A 14,213-nucleotide genomic window follows, 5' to 3' on the forward strand; every position below is an offset into this window, starting at 1 on the left:
AAAAGGAAGTGTCAGGAGCTGAGGCTCACACCTTTTAATATGACAAGAAATCAGCACTCACTCCCAAAAGCTCCATTCCATTTGCTGACGCTTGCAAAGCTCTGGCTGGCCCAACCTTTTTCTGAAAAGCCATTTACACCATTTCATCTGTCACTGGTAGGAAACGGAAAGAGGTGGGGCTGTCACCAAACCTAAGCAAAGTCCTAGAAGCAGGGACTTACCTCATTTCCTTTGACTGCCAAAGAAAATCCAAACCTTTCAGGCACATATTACCATTAACACACTTCATTGCTGGTGTTGCTGCATGCTTCAAAAAGGCAGAGCATATTCTGAACTACTCACACAGGATGACAAGATTAAAAAGAAGTATTGAAGAGAATTTTACATTCAAATTGTTGTTCTGAATTTTGTAAAAGTAATATTAAAAAAATTATCTACATATAAACAGGTACAGATCTCAAAGATGCCTGGTGAAAGACCCAGGAAGGAATCAGTTAGGAATTAATACATAATAAGCCATTAAGGCAGAATGGGGGTGGGTGTCAGAAATAAACCTATCTACTTCAGCCTCCACAAAACTCCTAATTAGAAATAACAGCAGCTTTAGGGAGTCATCAGTCCTGTATTTATGATGTTGCTATATTGTGGAGCTTCCCACAATTGATGTACAACAGAGGCTTATTTAAAAATAACTTTTTAATAGTTAGCTTCCCAGGAGTTGGGATATTGGTGACACAACTCCATAGGTCATATTTTATCATGCTCTCTGCTTTAAGCAAATGAGTCTTGCTATTTGCAAATCAAGACATCATTTAAAATCAAATTTTGAAAACATGATAAAGAATGGTGATGAAAAATTTGGGGGAACCAGTAATGTCACCTTCCATTCACACCACTGTTTTATGAAAAAGCAACACCAGAGTACCCCTCCTAAAGGCAGTAAACTGTGAAGTACAGGAAGAACTCTCACAGGCTCTGAAATGTTTATGATGGCTTATTCCTTTGATCAGTTTATGTAAAGGACCACATATAATTGTCAAAACAAATGCATACAGATTCTAGCATACTTCATTTTTCTGCAGGAGGTACCAGTGCAAGATACAAGATGCAAACACAGCATACAACTTCATACCAGCCTGTCTCAACCACCAAATTAAATCTCTCCCACAAAACAAACAAGGACTGTTCAAACATTTGTTATACACAGAAGCAGAAACCAGGAAGACCTGTATGCACAAGAGCAGAACAACACTGAACAAAATCAAGAACACCCTCACCTGAACTGAAGGTGCTGGCTCTTGAGATTGCTTACTGGTAGCTCCTTCGGAAGATGCTAAAGCAAAACTGTCAGCCTTGTGTAACACTGGATCATCAATCCTGGCAGATGCATCTGTCCTATGTGACTGCCATGTCTCTTTTCTGTGATGTGATTCAGCAGCTTCCTCATCTCCAAAGGCAGCCCAAGAACAGCTGTCTTTTTGTTCATCTTCAAAAGCATTCCAGTCTGTATTCTGGTTACAACCTGCTGAACTGAAGTCTGTAAAGTCAGAGTCCTGAAAAGCAACACTCTCATCTTGAGGTTTTGGCACTGAATCAAAGTCTCCAAATTCACTATCATCACCCTTTTCTACTTTAGTATGCTGAAAGTCAAAGTCTGAATTTTTACTGGTATCACATTCTAAAGTGTCAGCAGTCTGACTTAGTTCAGCTTGATCCAATCTTGATGGCTGCTGAGAAACAGTACTTGTGTCCCTGAATTCACCAAATTCATCATTAGGTTCACTAATATGTGCAGGCTGTTTGGCAGTTCCTTCTAAATCCAGAGCATTTATTGATTCTTGAGCATTAGTAGAGCTGGTAGATGCACCGCTGACTGCACCAAAATGACCAAAATCATCATCGTGTGTGTTACTACAAGCTGCACCTTCAGTAATACTTGCACCATTCTTAAGAATTTCAGAATCACTTATTTTTTCTCCTGCAGAATCACTGCTTAGGCTTTGGATCTTCTCAACCCTGATGTCCTCTGTTCCCAAAGAGTCATCAGGCCTAGTAAAATATTTGCCATTCTCTGTGCCATGCTGTCTTCTCCTCCCATTGCATTCTCCATTTTCAGTAGTGCATATTGAACTTCCAGTTGTTTGAGATGTACTAGAAATTGGAAACTCATCTTCCAGTGCTGAGGAACCCTGCTCATACCTAATTTCTGAAATGCAAACCTCTTCTTCAATACAAGTTGCTCTGTTTATTCTGTTGTTCTCCTGAATGCTCAGAGAGTCTCTTTCATTAAGAACACTGCATATTGTAGGTGCTGTTCCCTCTAAAGAGACTGGGGCTTTGCTTGAGAATGCAGCAAAATTTGCAAAATCTTCACCTGAGCTAGGCATTGAGTCACTGATACTGTCTAGATTTTCTGTTCCCTGAGGATTCACAGGGTCTGATGCTGCAAATCCATTTGTTAGAATCTCTAGACATGGAAGTTTCTCACCATTACAAGCATCTATTTGCTTGTCCTGGCTCTCAACTGCTGTATCCGTTCTATTGACATGAGAAGAAAAACCCTCAGATTTCCCAGTGTTGTCTCTTTTTTCCCATCTTTTACTTACATCTTCTAAATCAGTACCTGAAGTTCTAAACTTAGATTTTTCTTTGCTGGTACTAGTAGCAGACATATCAGAAAGCTCCTTAGTAAGAATAGGCAGCTCTGCAAGGCAGTCTTTATCTTTAACATTTTTAAGGGATGTGAAAGTTGCAATGTTAGATACATTGTCAGAATAGTCATGAAGTGGGAGGAAATGATTCGTGGGTATAAACTCTTCCTTTGGATGACTGTAGTCTGGTGTATCAAAATCAGCAAAAGCTACACCAGTAGTGCTTACACCAGAAAATCCTCCAAATTCTCCAAATTCATCTTCATCATCATCAGCAGCTCCGTTGTCTAGTGGTGGAGGAGATGAGGAGTACATGCGAATAATATCTGGTTCCATTGTTTAGTTTCACTTCAAAATTAGTGTATTTCTGTAAGAAAGGAAAAAAGTTCATTACAATTTGGCTAACATTTGTCATCTTTCATATTTTTTATGTTTACTATTTCACATTATTTTAGAAGTGTGTGTACAGATTAACGTCTGTATTAGAAATGAGAAAGGAACATTCCCCAAACCTATTTTCTAAGTAATCATTTTGTTTCAGAACCAAATATTTTTGCAAACTCTTTTGCAAAATAATTTTAGAACCTATCTACTGGGTATAGGTCAAGCTTCTTGTGAAGCACTCCATGATCATATACACAGCAGACAGTGCTGAAACGTCAGAATACAAACAACATTTGGCCTGAGCTGTTGCACAACACACCAGCACAACTAATTGAGTTTTAACCCATTAGTTCTTTACTTCCCATCACCTGTAATTTGTAAAACAGCCAATGACCCTGGGCCATCTTTTCCCACACCCATCAGTGCACCCAGCTAACCGTGCAAAAGAAATCAAGCCACTTGATGGACTGTGCATCAATAGTCATGTACTTAAGGCACCTACAGATGGTGGCTCTGAAGATTTTGAAAGCTTCCTTGAGCTTTGAAAAAGTGAAGAAGTGGAGGAAGGAACTGCTGTTATAACCACTAGCTATGCTTCACTGCCCTACTGTTTAAGTTTCTCCCTACAAATTCAGAGGTTTCTGCTAGGTCTCCCCATTCTTTGGATTTCATAACTGCAAGACAACAAGCACTGTCTCCACGGCTGCTGCTGCCAGCCTGCTTCTGTCTTACCAGCTGCCAGTTGAGAAACGCCATTATGAACACCAGCAAAGCCTAGAGCAAAACAAACCTCTCCATCAAAGCTTATTCTCAAAAGCAGAACAGAGCAAGACTATTCATAAAATATTTAAACAAAAATCACTAAATCAGAGGGAAAAAAATAAAAGTATTCCCATGGCCTAGATAGAAACTGACAAAGGACTCCATCTTAACATTGCAAACCATATAGTAACAAGCAAGGTACCGATGGAGAATTTTGTTTCCTAAAGAGTGATCTTGATTTTTTTTTTCAGTGTTTTGCATAATTAATGAACCAATAACCACTACTATTTATAGATTCACTATCGTACACATCATTTAATCAGTTCACATCGTAGAGCTCTTAAAGTGAAAGCTACAACCAAGCTCCTTCCATTTCATATGACATTTGTCCTAAATTGTAACAACATACTAAGCGTTATCTACAGAAAAGGAGTGAAAACTACCTAAACATATTAGCAAATACTTGACTTCCTAATTGCCAGAGAAAGTGCAGACCTCACAATACTAGTTCTGAAACATAGATAAAATGTGACTCTTAATTTCAACGCCTTTAGCAAATTGACTGTGCATGCACCTTAACAGCAGCACACAATGGCATAACAACAACAAATGAAGCTCTGTAGTTCTTCAAGCACAACACACCACAGCACTTGAGCCAAACAACTCTTGGTATTTGCCAGCAAAGTCTGGTATCTTTAAGGTGACTAACATACCTACAATTTTAAAAGAGTATTTTGCAATTACAGAAGAACATCATGCTTATCAGATGAAACCATGAAGTAATCTGTAACATCACATGCAAACTGAAGATAACTGCAAATAAATTTTGTTTAGAATAAAGAATGACTTGTCATCAGGCTCCCACATAGGCTTACTCAGCACCAGCTGCTTAACAAGGTATTTGGGAGAAGAGCTTCACTCTTATCTCAGACACCACATCTCTCAAGAGCACTCTCTCCAAAATCAAGGGCAACTGATGTTCCATATCATACATGAATATAAAGATCCTTTTCAAGATGTCTGTGGGGTGTGACACTGAGTTCCCACCGAGATTACTCTAACCTGTTTGCCTTCCAAGCTTCTGGGGTTTCAATCCAGTGTTAGCATTTCTTTGTAACTATCAGAGCAGCCATTCCTTCTTTACATCCAAATTCACAAAATCTACTGTGGTCAACCACCAACACCAAGATTAAGCACTCAGTATATGTAGACTACAATTAGTAGTTTACTGCAGAGGAAGATTCATATGCTACACACAAAGATACACCCTGGTAGATGGTAGTGCTGTTTGTTCTTTTGTAGAAACAGACTGGTTAGGTAGATATTAGTATATATTATCTGTACTCATCTCAAGGCACCTTACTTGGGGACAGCATTATTTAAAGCTAGAGGGAAATTGGTTCAGGAGTGAATGGCATTTTGCCTGGAATTCATCACTCCCAGGGTCAAGAATCAGCAGCTTTTAGTAACATACTGGCATTTAGAAGAAAGAACAGAAAAAACTGCATCAAACAGGAGGGGACTCACTCCCCACCCTAATTCCTGGAAAAGGACAGGATTTCTTTTTTATTATTCAAAAAAAGAAAACAAAAGGAGTGGGTTTATTAGGTTACAACAAATCATTCCTTGTAACTAAGTTTGCATTCCTGATTCTGAGTTGAATCCCAGTAGACAACAGCATAAATTTACTATTAAACCTCCTGAGATTTAACAAGAATTGCTACACCTATTTGGAAAATTCAGATGAAATGGTATTTATCACCTTACCCCAAGCAACAAAAGCTGAAGACACTGTAAAAGGCAAGAAACAAGTGATTGAAACAAACAAACAAAAATTCTCAACACTGTTTTAAGGACAGCAGTGACTGGGTATAAACCTTCATCATCCCAGAAGAAAAAGGATCTTGAACAGTAATAATGAAATGTCTGGAAAGAAGGAAGGTGAAAACAAGAGTCCTATAATAAATACCACCACCAAGCTTTTGAGGGATAATATTGGAGGGTGTGATAAGCAGCTCCTTGACCAAGGCCAAGTACTATGATTGAAGCCACTACAACCTCCACAGTAATTTTATCACATTATTAGATGTTTTATTTTTTATTAGGCAGGGATGTATAAGCTCTCTAAAACACATCTCTAAAGCCATTTAGAAAGAAAATAATTCAAAATAGAAAATGGCAGTTCTACAGCATGTTGATTTACATTGAAAAGAAAAAGCCATACAACTAAACCCATGGAAACCTGAAGCAGAAACTGAATTAAAATCCCTAAATATTGCAATTACTTGGCAATCTATAGAACATCACATGCTTAAGAAAGTCAAATGCTTGTGTGCTGACACAAGCTAAAGCTAGGAAGTTAACGTTTGATTTTGAAACCAAGATTTCTGAACTCTTCAAGATCCAACTTTGAAGCTTTCTGTGCAGTATGAGTAATAACAACCAAGTTTAACATGAAAGAATCATATTGTATATAAAATAACTCAAAATGGATACAGATCAGATTATTCTTATTTTGAAACAGTTTTAGAGTAATCAAGCAATGCAAGCAACTATATTCAAACAAAAATGAGACTGAATCTAGGTAGACCAACCTCCTCTCCCCCAGAATCTTTGTTTTTATTGATAAAAAGTCATGAGAAGGGGAGGAAAAACCTGAAGACAGAAGCAACCTCAAATTTGTTTCCAAGTGGCAAATATATGAAATTACAGCCCTGTACACAGACAATGACATCAAAGTATAGTTTTGCTGGTTAGGTAACAAGCCACATCCACATTATACACTTACAGCTTTCTAAAATCTTGAAAAGTACTTTGATCAGCTGCAACTTTTTTGCTTGGCTAAGCAGCACTATTAGCTCAGTGGCCAACCTAGATTACCATAGCTTTATAGATAAGAAACAGATGCAGGAGGATGCTGACAATCCTCATAATTTATGAATTACATGGGCCAGTATTCCTTAAACTAAATAAAAATACTACAGTCATCAAGACTCAGACTAAACAATGAAGCCCTGGGTTTTTTAACTGTATCTCAAAGACATATCCTAAAACTAAGAACTAGACCACTTGAAAAAAACTTCTGAACTTTCACATTAAAAAGAAAATTTGTCTGTACATTTCAACAAAACCATTGAGGTTTTGTTTTATTTTTGACCCTTCTCAGATTTATAGGTTTCTATGGTTTTCACTTGAGGTATTCGAAATACTACGTTCAGCTCTGTATTACTAGCTGCTGAATCACTTGACATCAGGGTGTCATGCAAGAAACACTGACAAAAAATGATTCTTTAGCTGCACTGGATATATTTTCATATAGTATCCATCATAATGACACTGCCCATATTTTTTGTTGACCATTTACTGTATTGTTATCCTAGCCTCAGCTAAAAATAAACCATAGAAGAGTTGAGAAAATCCTTAGAGGCAAGGATGGTCTAAAAAAAACATGCAGCATTCAGAAAATAAATTTAATTACATGAGAGCAGTGAGCATCCTATTTACCTACAAGATGCCTTTTCTTTCCAGTTACCATGAAAAAAGGGAGTCAAGGAACAAGAATAGGAGGGACAAAGGGCAAAGACAAGTGAAGAGGCTGCACAGGGAGTGAAGCAGACTGCCAAAGCCAAATCAAACATGATGATTTCTGACCACCTCAAATTTTTCTCTCCTGCAATTGCTGCCATTGAGAAGAACCAGCTTCCTTCAATTTTTCATTTCAAAGCACTTTTAAAACATCACAGGAATCATTCACACGGCAGCAGTCCAGCAGCACAATACTCTGCTCCAGATAGTTTCTGTAGCAGTTGCCAAAACAGGATCTGCACAGAACATTGATTGTGCATTTAAAAATCTGATCACAGGTTTATTAGTCTACTTGATGTTCAATCAGTTTAACCCATAAGAACCAACTGCATAATCAACTGTATGGACTTGTGTATTTTTTAAATGTCAGCGATTGCCAATAATACAGCTATATTTTAAAAGCCAAAGTATAAATGTATGAATCTGTCTTATATATAAGTGTAAGATTTTTATGTTAGCACAATTTAATTGTTGTTTACATAAAGAAAATGTGAAATAGAAAGAAAAAAGTCATACCAGTATTTCTCCTGCCCTTGACTGACAGACTAATTTTTTTTTTTAATAGGGCATATTCCCAATTCTCCTTGCAATATAAAAAAATAGCGTGGGAATTTTTAGCCTTGATGTAGTTTTCTTCAGAAAGAATTTAATTATGATCTTTCGACTTCCACCTGCCAACCATAAAGTATTGAACTAAATTAATTATCGTCCACTGGAACATACACATGGTGAAAACTCACAGGTCTGACAAAACAACAACTTTGTTCATTAATTCATTCAGTTAATCCCTGCTTTGTCTGGCATCTCAGATAGTGGCTAAGAGCTGGAACTGTGGCTTCATCTTTTATGGTACTTGACACCAAACTCAGACATATTCTTGGTCAAGACATTAGGCTATGCTGTTTTTCTTTTAAAGTGGTATTTCAAGTGCTTAACTCAAAACGTGATTTAATTCACAAACTAGAATTCAAACAAATCTATGATCTGAAGGCAGATTATTTAACTTCCTCATATTTCTGAGGAAATCAGATCCCAAATGTAGAAGTCAGTTAAGAAATTAACATGTACTTCTGTGTTCATTTAAGCCTTCTGGAAACATGCAAATTTTAAGTGAATGAAAGCAACTGATTTTTCAGCACACTATATAGTAAGGAGTCTGAATAAGTTTATAGCAGTTTTTACTTGCACATAGTAAGATGAGCTGTTTCTATGATCTGTAATGTGCAATAACCCAGGTTTCTGACCACAGACCTTACACTTCAGAGTGGAGAATCTGAAAAAATTTAAGCTTTCATGTTTAGACTGGATTATTTTAGCAACAATCACAGATTTATGTTGAGCAGTTCAGCAAATTTTCAGAATCACATTAATTTAGTATTAGACTGATGATGGATTTCAATCCATTTCTCATGACATGCCATTGTCCCACATTTTCAGGAAAAAAACCCCAAACCATTGCAGAATTGTGTTCTTTTTCATATTCCATTTTCTACAGTCTTTTAGCTGTTGTTTGTAGTTCGTTTTGTGTTGTGGTTTTTTTGATTGCTTTGTGTCTTTTTTTTTTTTTTCAAACCTGAAAACACCAGAAAACTTAATGCTTCCATGTGTTTCTTTACTTTCAAACGTTGATACTCATTATGAGGGAATGTCACAGATAAAATTCAGTATCCTAAATATAAGACCATAGTCATGCTATAAATGTAATCCACCAATACAATTGAGAGTACATACTGACATTTTTCTTCAGAGAACAAAAACATTGCTGGTTATTTTGGTCAGATTCAATTCTGTTACTATAGCTCTTGGTGTAAACTTTTCCTAAGGTCACAAGAATTTAACAATGTAACTCAGGTCATTTTAAAGCAGTGAAAGAAGAGAAAAAAACAGAGATCAGTAATTCTGGAAAAGATGAGAGTAGTAACTTATTTAAATTTTGATAGGGCAGAAATTTGGAAAGACAAAGTGTATGCTCTTCCTTTCTCTCAAATCTAACTAGGTTTCTAAAACCTTTACTATCAAACCAGGCTATCTTATTATTTGGTTGCACTAAATAGGGAACAGTATCTGCTTTCCTCACACACGGATCACCTCCTTCTTCATTACCTTTTTGAAGATACTACAAACAGTCTAACAAAGACATGGCAGCAAAGAGAACAATGTAATTACAATAAACAAAAGCAGATTTAAGTAGTTCTTTCTCAGCATATCATCTAAGGAAAAACTTGAAATAGCATGTCTGGCTCTTATGTAAGACCTTAAAAACCAGGAGGCCACAAAGAGTATCTCTAAAGAAATATATGAGACCTGTAAATTCAAAAGAAGTAATTCCTCATAGAGTGGAGTGTTCCCTTTATCTTAAATTGAACATTAGCAAAACAACGGATAACCTCTCTAGAGTGGATGATTCTGAAAGCAAAGCTGAGTTAAGCAACCCATCAGTTAAAGCATAAAGAAAAAATAATCAGAAATAGCATGATGAAGATAGCCATGACAGAAACAACATTACTGATATGCCCTACAGTAAAAGCTTTGCAATGGGAAGGATATGGATTCAAGTCCTTTGCTGCTAGCAGCTGATCTTTCCAAAACGATTTAACTCTTCTACTGCAAGGGAAATCCTCAAGCAGATATCAAAAATACCACCGTAAGGACCAGATTTAGTCTTCTCATTACAGCAAGATGGTGGCTTCCAGTAGGAAAAGCTGTCCTCTTCTGCTGTATCTTCACCTTCTCGTTCATTTAAGAACAATGGAAAATGGATTTAGTCTTTCTGCATCAAAAACCTAGTTCTAGAAGGGCCACCGTAAATGAGGAGAACTTGTCTGTCAAAGCAGCACTCCTAAAATCCAAACCCACTGGAGAAAGTCATTGCCCAGTCTGAAGTCAACATGTTCTTAAATTGCTTTAATAAACTTTTATTTTTGGACTAAGTTACCAGCAAACCAAATACAGCAAGAAAATGTTTACCTCATAAATCGTCCAAGAAATCAATGTCTTTGATTTTGAACCTAATGCTTTTACAGCCAGAAGGTCCATTACCTAAAGCAGGAATTTCAGAGCACTTTTCGTTTTTTTTTGCTTGGGCATTTATGAGTTGAAGAAAACAACATTCTCCAGTTCTACTAAAGCAAATGTATCTAAGCCTTATTTCTCATTATCCAATATTTGGAATTAATCAATACCACTGTACATTACTGTGGTTTCAACAAACACTGAATATACTGGACACCTTCTACTAGAAAGTGTTGTATGCAAAGTGAACACTAAAGTCACAAAACTCCAGAGACTTCCATCAGGATTCAGGCACTTGTCTCCAGCAACTCAGTCTTCCTGTCCTCCTGCTCTCCCCAGGCTAGCAGTAAACACCAGGCATCCCCAGATAATTCAGCCCACACAAGGTTCAAACCTCTTTGACACTGCTCCTCATCCTCTCATCACTGATAATACAGGAAGACTGCTGTTAGGTGGCACAAATGTGAGATTTAAATAGATCTTAGATTTAAAGGAAGATATCTATATCCAACTTGTTAGATTATATAAGGAAGCAATCAAACATATACTTTCAGTAGTTCTGCTCTTTCACTTCTCCCCATTTCATTTTGACTTAGCTGGGGAATTGGAAGAACAGTTGAAAAACATTAACCTAAATGCTGTGTTAGTTCATGAAGCTTTTTTAAATAGGAAAAGCATCACTTCCCCAGAACCGAAAGGGTAGGTTATTTTTGTAAGGTAAAAAAATGTAATGTTTCAACTCAAAGTCTACTGACCTGCTTTAACAGCTACAGATAAAGATACTCTCTGAATCTAAATCCATAAACAGTGGGGAAAATGTTACCAAAACAAGCATGTTTTTAATTCATATAGGCAAACATCTGGCTGGGAAAGTCAATCAGGTTTAAAATCTGGCTCTGTGGAAATGCAACATTTGTGTCCAAAATACAGCAAACATTCACACAATGTGCAGAGACAGATGTTGTAAGTAACAAGTAACTGAGACGTTTTCATTCTTATAATTTCTTAAATTCCTTTTATAACAGCTTTGAACTCAGTGAGAATTTTTTTTTTTCTGGATATTACCCTGAAACACATTAGCTAGGAATGTGTTCTAAATTAAGACAAAAAGATGCTGGATTAGAAAGTATTAGAACTAGATTACCTAAGGTCAACTGTTCTCAGAGATTTATTTACAGAGCTCTATGTTCTCCATCATATACAAGCCCTTCAAACTTCACATAGACTGAAGGATAGAGCAGACTACAATAGCCGAGAAGTGCACTCTTATATGAAGGTTCTCTCACAGGTTGGCAGAGGAAACACAGTTGCACAGGGAGAACAACTATAGGACTTCCTTCCATTACAGCAAACTTTGCTTGCTTTTAAGTGAACAAATACCTTCTTCAACATGCAAAGAACAAGCAGGTGAGGAAAAAAAAAAGGTAAAAAAGCCAAACTGACTGACTAAACACACTTAGAAAGAACAGACTTACATTATTCATCAGTTATCCCACCTACAGACATTATCTCATATTAAAAACACAATACAGGAGGGACACCTAATACTCCAAAGAATGAAATCTATTCTCCATCACTTTTCAATAGACATATGAACTTGAGGTTTCACATTTCCTTTCCCCTTGTGCCTACTTTCAAATGTACTAAAATAAAGACATGATTTCAGCTTCCTTGTTGTTCTCCCAAAACAGGACTCTTAGATCTGGCAACAGCCATTAGATGCTGCTGCTCCCCCCCTAAGCTGTACAAACTTGTCAGTTTATGCATACATATATAAATACATTTTTGAGTTTCTGTAATTTTACATCTTGGTACCCCTCATATCCAGACCAAAGCCCCACCTGAATTCTGAGACCCAAGGATCTTGCCAGTGAACTATAATTGGCAAAAAAGTCATATAAACCAAGTCAATGTTAAAACTTACTGGTTTATCTTTTTGCTCTCAAACTTCATGCATGCTTAATGCTCTTAACTCTCTATCCACATTTACTTAAGTGTCACGGGCAAAATGGTACACAGGAGGTTAAACCTGAATGTAAGAAAATACTCTACTCTTAGGGTAACAGTGCACTGGAACAGGCTGCCCAGGGAGGCTGCGGAGTCTCCATCCCTGGAGACATTCAAAACCTGTCTGGACCCATTCCTGTCAGATCTGCTCTAGGAGATCCTGCTCTAGCAGAGGGGTTGGACTAGATCTCCAGAGGTTCCTTCCAACCCCCACCATACTGTGATTCTGTGATCACCCTGCAACTGGTACCAATGCAGAAACATTCCTTGCAGTATCAATCCAAAACTTTAATTGCTAAAGACATCAGCATGGAAGAAAGTCTAATGGAAATGAGACTGTCAATTTTCAAACAAAGCACATTTCCAGGCCTTTTTGTGTGTGCATAGGAGCAGTTTGCGTAGGGAGTTTCCTATGGGAAGGAAAAAAAAAAATTAACAGACAAAATTTCTGAAACCTGGTGATAAGCAGGATCCAAGATATTTCTCTTAAGAGGACTATCTAGAAAAGTTATGAGTATTTTGAATACCCATGAAAAGCTTAGCATGTCATTGCCCCGAAACGTTCACAAAGATGTAGTTTAAATTGTCAAACAGTACAATAGCACAGAAAGGAATGAACATTTTGTCAAAAGGAGTATCTGAAAGAAGATTATGCTGCTGAGTATAGTGACAACAACCAGAACCAGCATCAGTTTCTTTACCACGGGGTTTCCAACTGATACCACTACATATCTGCAAGGAGAGCTCTATGAATATTTCAATAGGAAAGGGCAAAGAGTTGACAGAAGTCCATCTAAATTGCTCTATTATTTCCACTGTGAAAGACAGGTCTTTTCAAAGTCCCAAAAGTTTCAGAATATTATATTAATGTATTTTAACACACTGATTACATAAATGAAGTAAGCTACTAAAGCAATTTTAAAGTATAAATGAAATATCACATGCTGAGTTCCTCAAGAGAAGTGATGTTACAAATATGATTCACTGTGTCTAACTCTCAACTTTATTGACTATTAAATTATTTGCTAAACAAAACCACGATCTGTATAAAAAGCAAACCAAATAACAACAAAATCAGACAGCATTAAGTAATCTATTGAGGCCAAGATCCTTCAACTGCTTACTCAAAAACAAATTAAGGAAGTAAAAAGAAGAGGTCATGCTTTCACATGACCTTAGAAGGTCATACAGCGTGTACTTTATGCAAACAGCATGTGGAATGGAAACACCATAGCCACATCAGCTTTTCTGAAGTCCCTTTATTATACAATTAATTTTTACATGTAAATTCTCATATTTATGCTATTAATTTTCAATAATATTAAAGGAATGTTAAAAAAAACCCAAAACCAACAACAAAAACCAAACCAAAAAACCACAACCCCTCAGTAGCCACAGGTATTTCAACTCTTCCCCCAGCTCTCCCAGTTAATGTTATATTCCTCTAGGTACAGCTCCAACTTCAGGAACTGCTACCTACACATCAGCTGTAGGAGCATGCATACAAACTTCTGTGTGCACCAACAATACCATCTAACGTTTTATGCTTAAAGTAGGCTACTTGGTTTTCCAAGTCTAGTTCATACACCCAGATAATAAAACAAGAAGGAGATATTTTTAATTTCGACCAGCCAGTTAAATAACCAGCACCCATCAAGCTCACTTTACCATGAACTCAACAGCTGAAGAAATTAGTTCTAACGAAGCACATCATGCTTTGTTATGTGAAAACAAATGTAAATGAAAACAAGACGAATACAAGCAATGCAGTACAGCTCTTGTCAACGATGCTGCTTCTACCCACTTCATTTA

General features: G+C 37.0%; 1 protein-coding gene across 5 annotated transcripts in view; it reads right to left on the reverse strand.

Moving 5' to 3' along the window:
• Positions 1-14,213, reverse strand: part of AFTPH (aftiphilin) — a 48,264-nt gene that overhangs the window by 33,060 nt on the left and 991 nt on the right. For all 5 annotated transcript variants that reach the window (XM_051613822.1, XM_051613821.1, XM_051613820.1 and 2 more), the window contains exon 2: positions 1,278-3,018. In XM_051613822.1, coding sequence (XP_051469782.1) covers positions 1,278-2,987 — 1,710 coding nt within the window. In that variant the 5' untranslated portion in view covers positions 2,988-3,018. The remainder of the gene's footprint in view (positions 1-1,277; positions 3,019-14,213) is intronic.

Source organism: Apus apus, chromosome 3, assembly GCF_020740795.1.
Source record: "Apus apus isolate bApuApu2 chromosome 3, bApuApu2.pri.cur, whole genome shotgun sequence".
In the NCBI taxonomy this organism is placed as follows: Eukaryota; Metazoa; Chordata; class Aves; order Apodiformes; family Apodidae; genus Apus; species Apus apus.